Source organism: Anticarsia gemmatalis, chromosome 22 (genome assembly GCF_050436995.1).
Source record: "Anticarsia gemmatalis isolate Benzon Research Colony breed Stoneville strain chromosome 22, ilAntGemm2 primary, whole genome shotgun sequence".
Taxonomy (NCBI): Eukaryota; Metazoa; Arthropoda; class Insecta; order Lepidoptera; family Erebidae; genus Anticarsia; species Anticarsia gemmatalis.
In genome coordinates this window covers 711,686-732,577 of record NC_134766.1, presented here as the reverse complement: position 1 = coordinate 732,577, position 20,892 = coordinate 711,686, and the positions used below count along the sequence as shown (strand labels likewise).

Genomic DNA, 20,892 nt, shown 5'->3' with positions numbered 1-20,892 from the left:
TTTTATTTACAACCTTATTTCTAATGCAGATATAACATAGATTAATTTGTGTTCATCACAAATAGGGGTTGTAAGTTTTTGTTATTTAGAGATAAATATATTTGTGGTTGCTTGGTTTTCTACATGATTGCTAAACACTAATATACCGATAAATATAATATAATATATAATTATTTATGTACAAAAATGACATTCATGCATAATATAGATAATACTTATACTTTTGTCTAAATCTAATTTGATATTCAATTTATTTTCCACATAAAACTTTAGTAGTATTCTATGAAATATTGAAGGGACATAAAATATCATGTTAACTATGACTTCATGAGTTCTTCAGATTTCTTGTTCAACACACATGTGTTTGTAACAGTAAGTTTTGCACAGCAAATTCAAAGATGTAGCTGTCTAAAGAGATTAAATTATCTAATTAAAAATTGACTTGGAATAAAATTAAGTCACACTGTGGTCACAATATTATACTATGTCAACTTAGGTAGATTTGCAAAAGGAACTCATGTGGTAACTTATTGATTGCCACTATACATTGTCAATCTCTTTTTCTTTAATCTTTTTAAAAATATAACTCACGCACCGAGAATTGCTCTTGCGTCGCAGGTACTTTTACAAACATATAAACAACGGACACAAAGTACAACCAGACCTGAATCAATTATTTCTGGAACGCGCCAATAATTCGACGACCTCTCGATGCAATGGTAGCGGCGTGGCGACCACTGCGCCACGGAGGTGCTCTCGGTTTTTTTATCTATGTGAGGCAGCTATTTTCGCTCTATCTATCTTATCAGCCTGTTTCCACCCACAGTTGAGTAAGTATAGACCTCCCCCTTCGCACGCCTATTTCACTCACCAGTTAGTAAATGAGGATTGGGTTAACCAACCTTAGTGCGGACATTATATTAGTGGGTGTCTCCGCTTCGGCAGGCATGTATATAAAGTCGGTCCTGGTCGAACAGCTTTACAACTACCCAAACAAACTAATTAGTCAATTATTATATTAAGCATAAAATCGCTAAATACTGTTGATTAGGGGCAGGTAATATTATACTTATTTTAATGGAATCATGTGATGCTTAAGCCAAACTTAATGACTAGTACTTTTTATATTGGAACCAACTGCCACTACATGTAACAATTAAGTTAAGTAATAATACAGGTGGGATTTACATGGCAGTAATGAGAAATACAAGATATTTTACACTAGCTATGAAAAATTAATAGTTTGTCTATAAACTTTTAATTAAAATTGAGTTATTTCTTAAGTGTAGTAGTGATTTTTAAAGTCATTCTCTACCTATTTTACAAGCAAATTTTTTCAATTTATAAGTTGGTTCCATTAAGCATGAAGCTGAACACAATAAACTACTTCTAACTCTCAACCAGTATCAGTGCTACTATCATCTCCAGAACTCGCACTCTCCGTCTCAGACGAACTACTATTTCTCTTAACCTTCCTACCAACTTCCTTAGTATTGTCTGCATTAACAGTCTCTTTATTATTATTACTCTCATCACTGTTAACATCCTTTTTCTTAGATTTCTTACTAGTCTCACTGGTCGTAGGTTTTAACGTTTCTGTTGAGACTGTTGCTACCATTTTGGATTCGGTTCTCGGTTCAGTAGATTGTAAGTCTTCGTCATCTTCGTCGTCTACGGGTCTTCTGTTGGCTATTGAGGCTGCTACGGCTGATTTGTATGCGTCAGGGTATTGGGTACTGAAATTGCAGGGAAAATACAAATTAGTATGTTGGTAAAATGCTTAGTTTTAGTAGGATCATGCTGCTTATCATCATTCATTGGTGGTTACACATTGACAATATCAAAAAAATTATCATTAATGTACAGCTTTCCAATTATAACTCATATAAGATCTACTGGCAATCTTAGTAAACTAATATAGTTTACAATTTAGCCTTGCTTCAAGGCTGTTTGGGCCTGGAGAAACCTTAGCCTGCCACTGATATGAGATCTTACAAATTGGTACCTTGTTATATCAACTCTTGAGCTTATGAGAGATGTCTCCTCTAAATGTTAGATTACCAGCATAATAAATTTGCTGTTCAAATCACTCCTAATGTTCAAGTATAGTTAATTAAATTCTCTCACCTAAGCTTAGTTTTAATAGCTCGAATCTTCTTGAAAATGAACTCTAAATCCTTCCTCATCTCCAGCAGGAGTTGTGTGTGTTTCTTGAACTCGGCTGATGCAGCTCGGAGCCGACTCGCAGACAGCTGGTTGCAGTTAGTTAACATCTCTGTTGTCTTCTCAAAACGTTGTAACCTTGAATGTACAAAAGTTTTACTTTAGACATGTTGAAATGGTATTTTTTATCTTTCTCTTTGTACTTGTTGAGAATAGGGACACAAATGTCCTCACAGCCCACAGCACAGTCTTCTGTGTGGGCTCATCAGCCTAGCCTTTCTTACATCTATGTTGGAGTGGCTACCAGTCTCACAAGTTGCAGTTGGATGCCAGTATTACATAGGTACAGTATTTTACGTTAGCTGTTTCTAATTGGACTCTCACACTAAAGATTGGTCTTAAATAGCTTTACACAAAGGTAGAGAGAGGGAGGCGTTTATTCTGTAGTGGGAAAGTATGGGATGATAATAATAATAATTGTTTTTTTAATATTAGAGAAACTGCTGATCAATTTAAATAAAATGATAAAATAGGAGTTGATTGATTATCAATATCTCACTATTACCATATATATGTACATTACACCAATATTCAGAACCAAGACCAAATTCTTAAACAGAAACTCAAATAAAATATACCGTATAGACGGTAATGAAGTTGTAATATTGTTATTAAACGAGCTTACATATTCTTCTGAGCTCTTATCACAGTTTCCACATCACTTTGGTTCACCATTCCCGCCAAACCTTGCACAAACACTTCTGGTGCCGAATAGTTCTGGAAACACTCTATAGAAAAGTCACTCTCGGGCGTGTCGTTTGCCATTTTCTTGTAATTTATTATTGTTCTTTAACCAAATTTACAAATTGTAAATCGATTTACAAATTACAGAAACGTCAACACAACAAATGACAGCTGTCAGCTCATCAGCTGTCAGTATAAATGCGCTTCGTTTTACGTAGCTCATTATAACTACTTAGGAAATAATGTTTTAGGAAACACTAATAGTACGTACAAATAAAACATCGATTCATTTAATATGAGTTTTACTGTTCTTATAAAAGAACCACACAAATTGTTTCGGCGTATTATTACGGTGGTAGCGGACCAATTTCAAATCTACGAGAGGGTGGTAGCGGACCAATATCAGATCTACGAGAGGTTCCAGTGTGTTGTTTTTGCGTGTTCTTCTTTTTATCATTAATTACATTTTTATTGGAAAGCTTTAGAGTTTTAAACAATTTCTCCTTCTGCTTTTCGGTCAACGGAAGAACTTTCTTCAAAGCTTTAATAGGAGATTTTTTAAAGTTCTCATCATTCAGAAGCCATTGTGGTACATAAACATTGTTGTTATTTTCACCGTGAGGTAAAATTTTTGATTGACTTCGTCCTCTTGTACGTTTTTTCTGTGAACGGGAACGTTTTTTGTTACGCTTACCCTTTCTCAACGGACTCTTTATATTACCAACCAAAGATTGTATATCGTCGGCCAAATTATTCTGTGCTTGACTGAGATCCACAACTATGGCTTCTATGGGTGCAGAATCCGAAGCAGGTGAGTTCTGGCTACTGAGACTTTGTAGTTCTGCCAAGTACTTGTTTGTTAGAAGATTATCCAGATTGATCTGTTCTATTGCATTCTGTTGATTATTGTTATCATAATATCTGTTTTGAGATTTCCCCTGTTGTTTGTCTGAGTCAGACAAGTCGATTACTATAGCGTCTAAGTCATTATTGAGTCTGTACTTCTTTGCTCGCGACTGCGGGAGCACCTGGATCTGTGCGCTGCCATAAGGTAGACGTTCACGAAGGTTGCTCAGATAATCATCGTCGTCGCTATATTGGTCGTCGTCGCTGCGTCCCCTGCCGCCGCACCTGTCTCCTGTACAGTCTCTGTTGTCATTGTCGTCGCGGTCGTCGTCATCGCGATCATTGTCGTCATCGTCATCATCGTCATCATCATCATCATCATCGCGATCGTCATCGTTCCTACCTCTGCCGCACCTGTCTCCTCTACAATCTTCTCTGTCGTCATCACTCCTTCCTCGCCCTCCACACCTGTCGCCTCTGCAGTCATCTCTATCATCACTCCTTCCTCTTCCCCCACATCTATCGCCCTTGCAGTCATCTCTATCAGCGCCGTTCCTCCCCCTCCCACACCTATCGCCTCTGCAATCATCATCATCCCTGTCTCTGCCGTTCCTCGCGTCAACTCTGCTGGCCGATTCCAATTTTTTGTTGAGATCTTTCAAGAATTCTAGTACTTCAGCAGCATTGTCGTTACCTTTATCAAGTAAACTTTCAATATTGGCGTCACCACTGCTGTCGTTATCATCAGATCTTGAAGAGTCGGTAGATTTCTTGTTCAGTAGTAAATAATTGAGGTTTTGTATATTAGTGTAGCTCGGAGAATCGTCATCTGCTTGTTGCGGACCGGGCCGCTGGTTGGTGGCGAGTTGACCACGCGGGTACAGAAGCTGACTGTCGTCATGATGGCTGATGCGAGCTCTGTCTTCATGATGGGACAGGGGACCGTCTTGGTGATGGCTATACGCTACATTATATCTACCTTTATTAGAGAGACTCTTCAGTAGCTGTTGCAATTCGTTATCGCTGACGTGATCTCTGGCTGGTTTTCCATGAGTGAAGGCTATTATTCCGAGTAAAAATAAACAAACTTTGGTTCCCATGGCACCCTCTCTCCACCATGCCAGGTGCTCTACTCAATACAATTCGCGACTAAAGCCATTTTTAAGCTGTGGTTACAGTGCTGTGTTATAATTGATTGTGAGATCATTTTCACGCGAAGTTATAGCTTTTTAATTAAGCATGATATTGGAAGCAAGTGTGATAATGATTTGTCATGTTGTGTTGACGTGATATTGTTAATGAGTTCAATGTAATACATTTGCTTTCAGATAAGTACAAATAGGTAAGAGACCAAACTGTTCACACGACCACAAATTTAGCACTCCAATATTAAAGTTTTATATATAACAAAGATTTATTTCGATTTTAAATTTACAGAATACTTATTTGCTTAAAATGGTTGGTGTAATATTTTGTTATTTCAGAATTTTTTGTCCAATTAATCATTCTAATAAGGGACAGGTAAGGTCACGGGTTACTGCTGTATATTTTTTACTCTCCCAGGGAGTGAAATTGGTTATTCACAGATCATAATAGCAATATCTAATCAATGTGAAGGACAAATGATGTTCTCAATAATTGTTTTGATGCACCGTGTAATTACATTAACACGGGGCAAAATTGTAAAGGGATGAATGTCTCCGCCCTTAAAAGTAAGTTATTTCGCGATAGCCACTTTCATTTAATTAAGCAGCCTACAACTTTTAGCAGTAGAGTCATAGATTAGCGGAAGACTTCTTTTAAAAATAAATAATCAAATACAACTGTCATTCGTCATCAATACAATGTTATTTGTTAGAAGATAGAATTTATTGCCTAAAAAGCATAATCAAGGATTCACTTGACCCAATCCTTCAATTTGAAGATGGAAAGGAACACCGATATCGTCATCTAAACTGCGGCGAAAAATCCTCTTTGGAACTTGGCCATCCTTGTTTTTGTTTCTTTTTTTTATTCTCTGTTGTCTAGTTTGAGGTAAAACATTGCGAAATTGTCGACCAGACATTTTTGAAGAGACATCACTCAACAGCCATTTTGGAACGTATACATTGTTGTTATTCTTATTGTGTGCGAGGATTTTTGCTTGATTTCGTCCAGATTTTGGTCTGAACTTCTTAAAGCGTTGCTTAGGCCTTTGTTTCTTTGGCTTGTCTATACTTTCCACCAACGCTTGTACGTCTCGTCTCAAACTGTTCTGTGCTTTATCTAAATCAACAACTAACACGTCTATATTAGAATCAGAACTAGAGGCATAAGGTCTTTTCGCGGATTTTAACCCATTTTTGCCTATTAAGTCGTTCAAATCAATATTGCCTACGAATTGAATTTCATTTTGTAGATCGTCGTCATCGTCTCTATTTCGCGATTTTCCATTAGACCGATCAAGATTGGATAAATCAAGAACTATGGCGTCTAAATCATTGTTCACGGGGTGTTTCTTTGCTAGTGACTGTATCAGGTTATGTACTTTTTCGTCGGTGGCAATGAGGTCTGTATCTTCATCAGTTATTATTTTGTTTCTAGCTTCAAGTCGTTCACCTTCCTGTACATTTTTGTCGAGATCTTTTAAAAATTCTAGTACTTCAGCGATATTATCGTTGGTAGTCGGAACGAAGTTGTTACGATCTTTTGCTTGTATAATATGGGCTTCGTCGGCTCCGTAGTCATCGTCTTTATTTAACAGTTGTTGCAGAACGTTGTCCGTTCGTTTATTGAAAACAGAAGTACGTTTCTTTCCTCGAGGTTTCGCAGCAAGTCTTCCGCGGTGTTGTACTGGGGGAATGGTGTCCTGGTGGCTGATCCATGCTCTGTCCTCGTGGTACATGTTCGGACCTACTTCATCATGACTGTACTCTACATTGTATCTACCTTTATTAGACAGACTCTTCAATAACTTCTCCAACTCGCTCTCATTAGTTATTATTACCGAAGACTTGCTTTTCGCCGGTTTTCCATTTGTCAAAGTTATTATTGTGAATAAGAAGAAGTAGATTTTAGTACCCATGGTTTTAAACCATGAGCAGTGCGTACTGAAATGTTAATCAGAAGATTATTTTTTTATTATATTGATGTAAGTAGTTATTGAAATTAATTGTGCGTGATATTGGAAAGTACTTGATGTTACTATTACATATTAGACTGATGAAAATGAACAATATTGATTAGTTTTCTGACGCCATCATTATAAACGTTATTAAATGATTATATAATGTGTCTCACATCGTACCTTCATGCATCTTTATTGTTTTTTTTTGACAATCCCCGCCCTAAGAATTGTTCTTGTGTCGCGGAGACTTTTTACAAACATACAAACAACGGACAACCTGTCACCAGAGCATAAACAAATATTCGTGCTGATACACGTATAAATGCTTCCATGTGGAAATCGAACCCCTGGCCGCCCAACGCACTGGTAGTGGTTTGGGATCCGCCGTAACTACTGCGCCGCGGTGGCAGTTATTTGGTTGATGTATTCCGGAATCTTTGGTAGTACATTCTTACAGAATTGTAAAGGGATTTGTATGTATGAGGTTCGTCTTTACATGGTTCTTACTGCGTTTAGACGTCACGAGTAAAAGTAAACAATTGTCGCACTTTAAACTTAGTATTTAACTCCTAATGCTCAAGCCTGAAAACTTTAATCGTCTCAATCGCCAAGAGAATGTAGTTTAAGTTCAACAAACTAAGCTCATGTTTTGTGTTGATTATAGTGCCGTATCTACTAACATATTATAAAATATACCTCAGCCCGCATAACAAAACAGATGTGTAATATGTATAACCCTCACTACGGGTTACGAGATCTGTCTCTAACATTTATTGTCATTTACCAATGCGTTTCTCGGAAAGACTGAACAGCATTTGTCAAAAAATCAAGGAAACAGCAAATAATAAGATATCGTAAATGTACAGGATCGCGAAATAGAAAGGATTACTTGCATTTTTTGTTAGGACTTTCTCGGTAGCAGCTCGGAATTTCAAAATATAATTTTAAATGATAATAGATTTAATTTTCATTACCTCTCATACTAAAACGAGCCAATCGTTTAAGGAACCTCTGGATTATTGTAAGTTCCAAAAATAAAAGAGTAAAACAGTACAACGTAGCTCAATGAATTTAATATTCCTACAACTGTCATTCAATTTATTAACAATATTTGTTAAGACCTAAGACCTCATTGCAGTGGTACTCTCAAGAACCCATCAATATTCATAGCAATAGGTACAGCATAATGCATCAGCACCTCATTCTCATCATTCGTATCCCCACTCCTCCTCGACCCCCCACTTCTCCTGGTCTCCTGCTTCCCATGCAAATGGTCTACGTAACCAGCCATCCGTCTCCAGTACCTCAACCTATCAGCATTGTTCATAAAAGGTTTTAAATTCTCCTCAAAATCTCCAGGTCTCATTGTCGTCTGCTCGTGGTAGAATCCATCGAAATCGAAAAACCGTCTACCAGTTAAAGCCGCTTTGATATCAGAAAAGTCAGGTTCGGAGTCATAATCGTGGGCTTTTCTAGCAGGCAAGCCGTAGTTGAATTCTTCTCCCAGGTTTAATTCTTCTTGGGTGTTCAAGTCTCTTCTGTATTCTTCTTGGGAGATGAACTGGTGTTGTCTGAAAGCCTTGTTGTTGTCCTGTATGATGTTGTTGACGTCGTATCGGTCGTTGTCGTCGTTGAAGGTCACGTCTGGTTGTATGGCGTCTAATGCCAGTTGACTGAGCACAGGAGATACAAGGACGAAAAAGATTGTGGATTGGTATGGAATCTGTAAAGAAGTACGAAGTATTTAAAATTGTATGGAAATATATTGTTGCCACTAAGTTATTCTAGAATTTGGTCAGTGGTAATTAAACCCTGATGTAAAGGCAGTAAGAAGAAAAAAATCTGTAATAGAATAAGTTATTTAGTATAGTTGTCGCTAAACAACCTTTTTAAAAAAGGTACTGAGTATACGACCCTGTTGCAAAGAACTCTCGGTTGACTGTTCTACTAATAGGGTGATCAAAGCGCAATGGCTTTTGCCTGCAATTCTTTTCAAGCGGACATTAACATTGATTATGCTCATTATAATATAACGAAATGGTTCACGTTGTTTGGCGGCATCTATACTCCAAGACAAGACCCATATAACCAATAATAATGTCCTCCTAGCCGATATACGGCTACGGCGGTCAGTTTCATTGAACCTGGCCATCTGTGCAGGACTTTTGTTTATAGTGTCCAAGTGTGTGCACAATACACAGGTACACTCTCTATTCCATCACTCTCATAGTTTGGTGGGACGGATAACAGACACGACCAGTGAGAGGTCAGGCGCAGGACCGACGGCTTTACGTGCTCTCCGAGGCACGGAGGTCTTCGACCTCAACTTCCTAACTCCGGGCAATCTCTAAGAAATTCTTAACAGAAAATCTCAGAAAAGACTTTTTGGCCCGACCCAGGATTCGAACCCGAGACCTCTCGCACCGCAGTCGCATATACTACCGATCGCGCCACAGAGGCAGTAATATAACCAAAAAGGATACTAAATAAGTCTAAAAACCTTACCATTTTGTTCTCAATAACAAATCATTTTAAGCACCATGTGACTCCACAAAGAGTATTTCCCTCAAAGTTATTAACATTTCAATTTTATGCCCGTAGTTTTAATTAACTTTCAACTTTGTTGCAACTCGTTTATTCAACTGCTGAGAAAAACTAGACGCTCGACATTGGCTGTTATAGAAATCATTTTATCCGCTTTGTGTAGTTATACCATTATGGCGTTTGACTGCCTCAGTGGCCCTTTTGATAGTGTTTGCGCCTGCCACGAAGAGGTCTCGAAAGTTCTCAAATTTTAAAAGCTGTTGCTGAGTTTTCCTGTCAAAAATTGTCAGTGATTGCCCGTATCCAGAAAGAGAATACGTAAATTCGATCCTTCACCTCAAAAAATCTCACTGTTATAGTCGATTATCCGTCCTACCGGGCTTTAAGTGTGATGTAATAAGAAGTGTACCTGGGTATATAGTGAATACACTTGGACGCTATAAACAAAGTCCTGCAACTTTAGTTGGTTTCATAAAAACTGGCCGCCGGCGCCAGCTAGGAGAACACCATACCATTATACATCTTTTCTTTAGAAAGGTAAAAATAAGTGTATGAATTTCCTACAGGAATATATTGCGTAGGTACATTTTGGATCATTAGTGTAGCAGTAATAAAAGGTAGCTAGGCTGTATTAAACTTTCTATTGATATTTCACCTTATTAATAATGAAACAAATGAAGAGTAAATTGAGTAATTTCAAAACAAACTATCTTAAAACAAAGTAACCATTTAATTTTTTAACCAAATCCCAGTGGATAATTACGTCCATATTATATCTCATCAAATAGTCATGTAAACCAACTAGCCACTAGAGCCATTAAATTTTTCTCTCCCAGATCAGCATGGGAATCAGCAAGCCTGAGCAATAAAACACCAATGCTGTGTAATTAAAACGCCATCAGGTTGGTACGCGCGCCACCCGGCACAAACGTGACGTCACGATCCGCCCGCCATTTGCATTTTTTTCCCGCCAACCGCGAGTTTGTGGCGCGTTAGTGTTAAGCTATGACATATGACTTTTATTATTCATATATGTTTAATGTTTATGGTAATGTGGTTTTTTTTTATATCAATTTAATGTGTCGTTTGTATTGTAACCGGTTTTTGTGATGTAATAAATATATACGACAATATAACTAAAGGTAAAATAACTAGTAAAAAGTACTATGAACCTACTTATGTACACAAGAACCAACCCACGTCAGGGGGCTATCACGTATCTCAGTGATTAACACGCGACACGTCACATGAAAGCAGCAATGTACTGCATAGTGGCTATCAATTTGACGTAGGTACACTAGTTGTCGATTAAGATGACTGAGGGGACATAATGGGTTTTTCTAATGTGTATTAAAATATTTCTTAATAGTAACAGCCTCGACTAAGACTGTAATGTAGACTGAATAGCGAAACTATGTGTATTAAACCTCTGCCTTACCATCAGTTAGGTATAACATGAATATATGTGTTAAAAATAGTTAACAAAACCATAAACAAATGAAGAATAGTAGACCTAGACTACCAACTTCTCAACTCATTAGTCCCGGTGTGGCTACGTTTACGTAGCCTTGCTGCTACGGCGTAGAGCTTCTACGAAGTTTAATGACGCTAATAATGTAATGCATTAACATTACATATTTGTTTTGAACAACTGTAATAATAATAAGTAATAGTTACGTTATTATGTATTGAAATAATTATTTGATACTAATGAAGAACTAAACGAAAATATAGTTAGGAAATAATTAATCTAATATTAATTCATGCGAACTAATAATCTAATTAATGCGAACATTTTAACTTAGATTGCTTGATGTTTCAGTGCAGGTTATACTGGCCTTGGCCGTATGGTGACTGATTAAATAAGTTAATTAGAATAATTAGTTAGTATGATCACGAGGAAGCCCAGCAGTCTGTGAGTTTTAGAACTATTCTAAAAATAATGTCCTCTACTATACATACTATTGGCATAAATAGGTAAAGTAAAATTCCCTGTGTGCTGATCTTTACAGCTTAATTGTTAATCCTATTCAAGGCTTTAAATTATGATGGATTCAATTCATATTCATAATAAAATTAAGTATGTTGTAATAGAGAGTTGGCAATTTTTTCGTATGTAGGTATGTACAATAACATAATAATGTATGTACTTTATTGACACCTGAAATCTATCGAAACAAACATTAAAATTCTAAAGCTCACCCCATCAAAGTCAAAAGGACAATAAACAGTCAATAATTACAGTTATTTTCGAAAAAATACCATCAATAAATATTTAATTTTAATGGCGGCATGAAACCACAGACAATCGTAAACAGCGGTTAAAATATGAATAGTTTATGAGTAGCGATGAGTGATTTGTATCGGGAACGCCCTCTGTGGGTTGAAAGGTGGAAGCTTTCAACAGTGAATGAATCATTCCGAGTAATAAGCAGTGATTTTATCACATACCTTGTAGTTAGGGGTTAGCTATTTACTTTAATTCTAATTCCTGAAGGTATATAACGTTTTAGGTATATACCGTAGGACGTACTCGTAAAAGAATGAGACTCAACTAAGATGATATACTGTTACATTAATAAAATTTGACATAAACAGAATTTATAGTAAGAGTCTAGTATACTATGAGTATAGTAAGAGGCGCTCGTGGCTAGTTGCACTCACCGGTCGGTAAACGATCAGTGGGTTAAGCAACCTTGGCGCGGACATTCCTTAGATGGGTGGCCGCATAGTGGTATTTGAACCGAGCGTCTCCTTGCTTCGGAGGGCACGTAAAAACTCGGTCCCGGTTGTTATCAATAAGATAACAGTCGTTAAGCCATGTCAAAGGCCTTCGACACGAACAACTTTGACACTAGGTTGACCACTGACCATACGACGAATGAATGAATGAATGATGATAGTAAGAGTGGCGCGGTTATGAGTGCGTCACTGAATTTCCAGCAGCGTTTCCTAGGTGCACTTATTCGGTGGAGAAGACAAGGGTACTTATAGATTCACAACAGCAAACCATCACCACTCCGAGTGCCGTCACCGGAACAGTGTGACAGGTTTGCTAGCCCAGAAGGTAGATTTAAGGTTCGCGCCCCTCATTTCGGGAAGAACCTCGGGTCAACTATAATGTGATAGTAATGGTTACATAATAATATGATATAGCTCACTGTCTAAGCGTAGCCATATATTTAACTAAAGAAAAATGTATATGTATGAAAATGCTATATTATTAAGTTCGTTATTACCTAAGTTAGAAAGAACGACGATTGTGTTGAGTAAGGTCTACAAATCTGGTGTTCAATTTAGGCTGTTGATTTTACTTTTACAATTGACGTATATCAACTGCTTAGAGGAATATAATATCGTACAATACTCGTAAGAACATCGGATATGCTTGGAGTGGATTAAGGGAAATAAATTTAAGTCACTTTATCGCTAATTGAAAACCTAGATGTTTCTTTTTGTACACATTTTTTGTTCAAGTATTAAACTATTTGCAAGTAATAAATATTACACAGCAAACATTTAAACACGGTAGGTATCAACGATCGGAACAGTTTAAAATTCACGCAAAAGTAACCTACCACAAAATGTTTCTTTTACTTCCAGAACAAAGGAATTTGTATTCAAATATCCAAAAACAGAACCAACATATGTAAATGTGGGAAAACAATATTATATCACATAATTGTTGGCGCCACCTGAGGCAACATGGAGCAGGCGTGGGGCACGTGCGTGCGGCTCCACGTCCGCCGCGCAACTGAACAAACAACATTTGAATTATTTGAAATAACGTTCGATTTGCGACAGAACAGGTGGACTGTTGTCTATGGCTATTGTTATTATGATGAGGAGGAAAAATGTTCGTTAGTGACTCCATGTTGTGAAATTAAAGAAAGTGATGATAATTTAAATTTTCTTGGGCCTCTGCGATGCTAATTTACATTGTATTGTTGTCATGCTGTTAGAACATTCACCTGTTGTAACTTTATAGTGTTTAATTTTCAATATATTTTTTTATACAATACACAGAAACCTCACAGCGTAATGAAAGAACACACGTTTATACTGAACTTCACACGGGACAAAAGAAAAGCTATAGGCTTACATTATAACCACAAAATTAAATAATAGCCATTTAAAAAACAAATGCACGACGTAAAGAATAGTGTATAGATTTACACTATAGTTAGACACCTCTGGTTAACGAAAAATATGCACTTGAAATTTAAGACAGATTGGTACCTAATACACAGGACTATTTAAAACAAAGACTAAGCTTTTAACTACAATACCAAGATACACCTTTTATAATAATGAATTTATCTTTATCTAACATACAATGAACTAAACCGAATCCTTACACAAACCACAAAGCGAAGTCTACACCGTTACAAACAATTGTAAGATATTCCTGACTTCCCAGAATGCTGTCTACAGCAGTCTGCCTAGTGATTGGATGCCAATCATATGAGTATGAGAGTGTACGATGTGCGACGTCGCAAGCACGCAACGCCACAGGGCTATACTAACTAGAATACTGCGTGGATCTTCTGGCAATACATTGACCAAAGCTTTATCTTGTTTCGATGGGAGGGTATGTATGTAATATATACAGTATTAATTGAGTATACATATTATTACACTAGCTGACCCGCGCAACTTCGCTTGCGTCACAAAAGAGAGAATGCTTTTTTGTAACATTTTTCGTTGCTACTCCACTCCTAATAGTTGCAGTGTGATGTCATATACCCTAAAACCTTCCTCGATAATCTTCCGATCTCTTGCGTTAGTCATATTTATACATTTTGTTGTTAATCTTATCAGAAAGTGTACATAGCATACGTAGTGTTTTTCAAACGATATTTTATATGAACACGACGTGGTGACCTCACACACTGTATTAGCCGCGATGCGAGTCGTAGATTTAAATCCAAGCCGGGACAAACATTTGTGTAATGAGCACGAGTATTTTCCTATATTTATCTAATACTTCCAGAATTAAAAAGTTTTTATGTAAATTGCATAATTTGCTTAAAGTAAAGGTAGAACCAGCCATATTTCTTTTACCTATACCTATACTTTAAAATAAAACAAATGGGGCATTGACATTAACTTGTCGATAGGTATATTAATAGCTGCACTACATTTTTGTTAAATAAATAAATTAAAAATACACCGCCAATAAAGCCAGAGGTCAATGATTCCTTTTTGGTTTAAACTTATTTATCTGACTGTTAAATAAATACATTTAACTTGTAGACGTTTAAATATAACTAGCTGACCCGCGCAACTTCGCTTGCGTCACATAAAATTTTTCCCCTTTTTTGTATCATTTTTCACTCTGCTCCTATTGGTCGTAGCGTGATGATATATAGCCTATAACCTTCCTCGATAAATGGACTATCTAACACTGAAAGAATTTTTCAAATCGGACCAGTAGTTCCTGAGATTAGCGCGTTCAAACAAACAAACAAACTCTTCAGCTTTATAATATTAGTATAGATTTAATTTACAGTTTATTAAACTTAAGACTTAACCCCTCCCTCATTCCAGGAGGAAACCCTTTCCCAGCATTGGGATAACAATAGATTATTTTTATAATTGCTTTTACATTTTACAATATGCTGTTCCTAGACGGATATAAAAAGTACCTACCTCTCTTTTTTATACCGTAATGTAGCAAATACATACATAATATCACGCCTGTTATACCAGAAAGCTTAGCACGTTTCGCCATTATCAATGTTAGTCGAGTTAGTAAGAGTAGGCGAGCCTATTGCCATAGGCATGTAACTGCACTCCGTACTACTATATAATGGAGAAACATTTTAAAATGTATAAGAACATACCGGTGACCGAGGGATAAGAGAATCGAATCAGAGACCTCATGATTAGCAGTCGCATGTACTCATTGTACTCTCGACTGCGCCACAGAGACAGACTTACTTGTACATATCTCAAATTTTTTATACTATAAAGAGGCAAATTCGTGTCTAAACACCGTTAAATACTGCTTTGATATTGCCTCTACAAAATGTTAACGATTTTTATGTTTGCTAGTATTTTTCATAATTTAGTGTCTTGTTCAGACATATGACAGTGTCGCCGACAGCCTTCCATATAATCTATTATCGTAATCACTTTCTTTGAAAATTACTTATTGAACAGAGTATTATAACTTTTAATTGATAGGTTTTTTATGTGTACTTTTTTCTATCCATTTAAACGAACTCTTAACAGTGTTCAGTAGAAATGATATTACGAATAATGTTTAATTCAATAAAGAAAACAGTACTAACTAACACCACTTTGAACAATAAAACGTTCTAAAACAGCCGAGAAAATTATCAAAGCGGTCCTAGCGTGGAAAACAAACGCTAAATGTTTGCCGCCCAACGACTCAACAGTTTTCGCTGAAAAAAAAAGCGATGTCCGAATAGCGCTTAGACGCAGGCGTTCCCGCCCTCAGTGGCCGACCGACCGCCGCGGTGGACGCACGTCCCGCTCTCCCGACCGCACCAACACGCCGACAGATCGCGCACGAAAAATAAAAGAAAAAATCCACAAAGTTTACAATATCAGTTATTTTACATATCGATCACATCTCCACCGTTGAAATTCTGTTTATTCCGTGAACATTTGGTTTTAATGTAAAGTGATTTATTACAATAGTGCGTGATACTGTGTAAGATTGCAATAAAAACCGGGGAAAGCTGTTTGCTGTCAGCCGTCAAAAACGTTGAGGTGAGCGATGAAATTTAATTTATTATCCAGATATAAATTATAATATTATCGTACATCAGTTTTTTGTACAAACTTGTATCCGAATATTAGATATAATAAAGTAATATTATGTTTTCCGGTGGTTAACGTTATTTTGTAAAAGATTGATGGCAGATATGTGTGTGCTTTTTAAAGCTCTGGTGTAAAACATGATGTTTTTGAGTTATTGTTTGATGATTTGAATAAAATAAATATATGTATGTTATACTAAATATTACAGAAACGGACGTCGTTAACACAGAAACAAGAGAAAAACCTTACATTATTTATTTTATTCATAAGCATAAATAACTATTCAATATCTTTACCGTCACAAAGTTCATATATATTTTTTTAAAAGATAAAAATACAATTATTCTGCAAGAAAAACGTTTTTTTATGAAAACCTACGTTTATTATGAACACGCTCAAAAATCAACAACTACATTTACGTTACAGTTTTCCCTTAATATCAATACTAAAAAAACAAAACCCTTTTTCAATCGACGAAACATTTTAAAATATTCCAAAACGTTTCCATAAACGAAAACCATTAAAAAAAAAGCATTCAAAATCAGAATGCATTAGGGATGGGAAGCGTATGAAATAAATAAGCGTTATTAGTGGCGGGACACCTGCGTGAGGACATCAGCTGGCTGTTTGGGCTGCATCGGTGGCTGTTGTGTAGGCTCTACGAAACATGCACCGTTCTCTATGGTTATTGCTATCGGAACGTGTTTTTCCATCGTTTAACGAACACGTTGTGAATATGGTTTATAAATTATAGTTTAGTGTGAGTTTAAAGTAACGACGTGTTGGGTAGTTTTGAAAATATTTTTTACGTAGATACATACATTAAATCATGTCTTTTCCCAAAGGGGTACGCCAGATAAATTATTAAGAAATATGTATAATAATATATTTTTAACATTATGTTGATGTAGGATTCTTCTTATATTAATACGAAATGATTGTAAAACGTATTTTTTAAACGACTACAATTATATACTACACATTAAAAATACAAAGACTGATGCGACTTTTATAACAACACAAGGAAAATAATATAATTATTAAACATACATAAGTATATAGTCATAAAACCCATGATATAGTAAAAAATTAAGTAATTTCTTTAATACGACACAGTACCTACTACTAGACCCATGAAAAGAGAATAGTTTAAATAGCGCACTGACCGGTCAGAACTGACTATAAATATAAGAAAGTTTTCAGACAAAACCTGCATTATTTTAAGGTACAGGTGACTCTTTAACTTTACTAAAAGAAGAGGGTTCCACTATTCAACGAAAACGAACCTTCGTACAACATTTCGGTTGATTCTTACTGCGATTTCATTCAATTCCAAGTCATTTGAATGAAAATTAAATTTTGTAAGACTATTATAATTTGCGAATGAACGAAACTAACCATCCATTTCTTCAAACATATGATAGAATGAAGCAATAGTTCTTCTGGCCAATTCAGGGTTCAAATCCGGGACCTCATGTCCTGGGCTTGTTCTGTGTCGGGTGGATCAGCTGTGTGTTACACAGGGCAGTCCGCAATAGCAAACATTTTTGATTAAAATAACACCTATTTCTTAAGAAAATGTTAGAAATAAACTAAATATTTTAAGCTAGGTACTCTACCTTAAGCCTCTTATAAAGGATTGGAAAAGGACTTTAGAATTAACTACTCTATAAGAGCTGTAATTTTCATTTTCCTACAAGACTTGTGTGGGAGGAAAGAAAGTAGACTGTACAATGAAAGCAGAGCCGTTTGTACTTCATAATTAATACTCTTTGAACAATCGACTCTCAATAATTCAATTTAAAATACGTAGTTTATTTATCTACGCCTTTTCTTTGAAAGGTTACGTGTAGTTATCGGGGTTTTTTTATTTTATCTTCTCGTATGATTAGTGGTCAACCTAGTGTCAAAGGTTTTCAAGCCTGAAAGGCCATTTACATGGCTTAACGACTGTTATCTTAATTGACTATAACCGGGACCGATTTTTTAAGTTCTCTTCGAAGCACGGATATGCTTAGATCAAATACTCTCTTTCTTATATGCTATGAATACGGTATGGTAGTGGGGTTACAATACTGTTGTTAATTATTAGTGCGTCATGAACTTAAACTAAGCCACAAAACCAGTTACAGTTTGTCTTAGCACCACTTTTTGTATAAATCTTCATCTTTTTGCAACATCCAAACATTAAAACATAAAACCTAGCACACATTAGTAACGAGATATAGCCCGCATGCATGCGCCATGCTCACAGCCCACATGAGCATGCGGCTCACCTAGCGCCCGCATGCTGCCATGCTGGTCTCGTGGCCGACTGATTGCCAACTCTTGTGTCACTGTTATGTACATATGGGCTTATATATTTACTGATAAGTGTTTTCAGATGAAACTGTTATTTTACTATTTTCATGTATTTTTGAAGATTTTTTGACGTTTTTTAAGCTTTTAGTATAATCTCAGTACTGTGTCTCGTGGACTATTCTAAAAATTGCCTATTCAAAATACCCTTTTGAAACAACTATCGATGACTATTGCATAAGTTTGTATTTCTCACGATTGGAATTTAATCTAAAGAGTCATTTGCAGTGGTACTTATAGTTCAAATAAAAGCATTTTACTCAAATATCAATAATATAGCGTAAGCTAATTTCAACCTTTTCCTCTAAAACCAAACCATATCTTTCATAACATTAGCATAAATGCACTTTATCTCAAAACAAAAACAACAGTTTTCCCACCAATACACAGCATAAAAGAAAAACTCCGTAGCACACATATCTCGGGAAAGCCAATTAAACCCGTAAAGGCAGTGGCACATCCAGCGCACAACATCTGCGTCAACAATAAGTGCGCGCCATCTGCGACGCAGGTGTGCCGCCGGCTTTACGTATAAATTGTAACAGGGAAATTCCAATAACGCAGTTGGGAGATTTAGTGCTCACGACACGGTACCGTCACGGGGACGCCACGGAACATACTAACGTGGTTTTAGTAGGGAATTGATATTTTATTGGTATGTGTAGTGTTTGAAATGATTAAGAGTTCTAGCAGTTGTGTTTCTAATTATGTTAATATCAGTTTTCATTTCAGTTTTTTGCTATAGTATTTTCTTAGTGTACGAATCAGTAATAGTAGATAGTTAGACATCATTATTATCAAGAAAAGAAAAAACAATAATTCAATGTGTATTTTAAAGTAGAATACACCCAAATATCTTTCACTAAAAATTGTCATCGTAAACGTACAGGATCATTATCTTACAGTCACATACGTATATCCAATAGCCTTTTTATCCCGTATCGTGGTCGTTCCGTGGTCGTCCCGCATAGTTAAAGCCTCCACAACGACATAAAGGGTTAGATTTTGTGAATAGACTGTCGCAGTTATTAGATTTTTTCCTTCAAAGTTATGACGATCGTATTTTTTTTCAGTTCAATTATATTGAGAGTAAGCTGTTGCAGGATTGACCCTATCATAATAATATTTATTTTCAATGATTTAAAGCTATATTGATTTGCATACTATCTTGGTACAAAAGAGATTTCCCGCTATAAGAATTGCTCTTGTGTCGCGGGGACTTTTACCAACATATAAGCAACGGACACAAAGCACAACCAGACCCGAAGCAATTATTTGTGGATCGCGCAGATAATTGCTCCGTGTAGGAATCGAACACCCGACCTAAACCATTGCGCCCCTTTTTTAAAAGTTCATTTTATTCTGACGATTTAGTAGTAGTAGTGTCGGCTGGAAAAGATTTTCAAAAATATAAATGATTTTGAATTGGTTAAAGTGGTCCCATAGATAATTTAAATACTCCTTGTAACGTTTAATCTAAATCAGGAAAAGATTATATTTTAGATTTATCTATCAATTTTTATTCATCATTGCAACTGAATTTCACCACAGACTTTTTTACTACGAGTAGAATCAAAGATCTCGATCCTATAATGTTTTCGTTCTGACATCTACAGTATGTGTCGCTGACAACACTGTCATATACAGGGTGTGTCTGTAGAAGACATAACTCATTATCTCTCATCTTTAAAAAATATACAGTTGGTTGTTTTATTTTAAGTTAAAACGTACCAAATTTATACTATTCGGTGGGTTTAAATAAAATAAAAAATGATATGCCGTTGTAATTCATAACCTGTATATTCAATTTATATAAGGCGTTAGTAATTCTATGACTAAACGTCACATTGTTTTAGGGATTGATTCACCATAGATAGATTAAAAACTTTTAAATGCTGAGTTTTACTTTGGTAACGTGTAAAAGTAGGTACTCAAATCCTTCTTTGGACTTAGAATGTTTATTATTTTAGTTCTGTTAATTCAAAATCAAAATCAAAATCAAATCATTTATTAATTTAGGTCAAATATTGACACTTATGATAGTCGTTACAATTACTGAATCTACCACTAGCTCGGAAAGGGGGTAGAGCCTTATGAGAAGAGCTAGCGAGAAACTCACGGCCAATTAAAAGGCAAATACTTTTATTAAGCTTTAAGAGTAGTGGGGTAGATTTGCACTAGTAATTTTAATTCAAACTAGACCAGTGATAGCCGAGTAGTATAAGTTCGTAACTCCCGTGATTATGCGTGTATTAGAAATAATTATCTCATGTTCCAATGGTGAAGGAAAACATCGTGATGCAACCTTGCACGCCTGAGAGCTCTTTAGAACAGTTCTT

At 36.1% G+C, this 20,892-nt stretch overlaps 4 protein-coding genes across 4 annotated transcripts in view; 1 reads left to right on the top strand and 3 right to left on the bottom strand.

The window, feature by feature from the left end:
• Positions 1–9: 9 nt before the first annotated feature.
• LOC142982590 (kxDL motif-containing protein 1) lies at positions 10–3,116 on the bottom strand. Its single transcript, XM_076129162.1, has 3 exons — positions 2,849–3,116; positions 2,128–2,301; positions 10–1,736 (listed from the first exon to the last, which is right to left on the bottom strand). The coding sequence occupies exons 1-3, from the start codon at positions 2,986–2,988 to the stop codon at positions 1,397–1,399; spliced, it is 654 nt and encodes a 217-aa protein (XP_075985277.1). The 5' UTR covers positions 2,989–3,116; the 3' UTR covers positions 10–1,396.
• Positions 3,117–5,579: 2,463 nt separating this feature from the next.
• LOC142982589 (uncharacterized) lies at positions 5,580–6,887 on the bottom strand. Its single transcript, XM_076129161.1, has one exon. It carries the CDS (start codon positions 6,815–6,817, stop codon positions 5,642–5,644), a length of 1,176 nt encoding a protein of 391 aa, XP_075985276.1. The 5' UTR covers positions 6,818–6,887; the 3' UTR covers positions 5,580–5,641.
• Positions 6,888–7,910: 1,023 nt separating this feature from the next.
• On the bottom strand, positions 7,911–9,512 carry LOC142982678 (uncharacterized). Its single transcript, XM_076129309.1, has 2 exons — positions 9,365–9,512; positions 7,911–8,582 (listed from the first exon to the last, which is right to left on the bottom strand). The coding sequence occupies exons 1-2, from the start codon at positions 9,365–9,367 to the stop codon at positions 7,989–7,991; spliced, it is 597 nt and encodes a 198-aa protein (XP_075985424.1). The 5' UTR covers positions 9,368–9,512; the 3' UTR covers positions 7,911–7,988.
• A 6,375-nt stretch (positions 9,513–15,887) lies between these two features.
• nvy (CBFA2/RUNX1 partner transcriptional co-repressor nervy) overlaps positions 15,888–20,892 on the top strand; it is a 65,942-nt gene continuing 60,937 nt past the window's right edge. The window contains exon 1 of the mRNA XM_076129286.1: positions 15,888–16,144. The gene's annotated coding sequence lies outside the window, so the exon portion shown is untranslated. The remainder of the gene's footprint in view (positions 16,145–20,892) is intronic.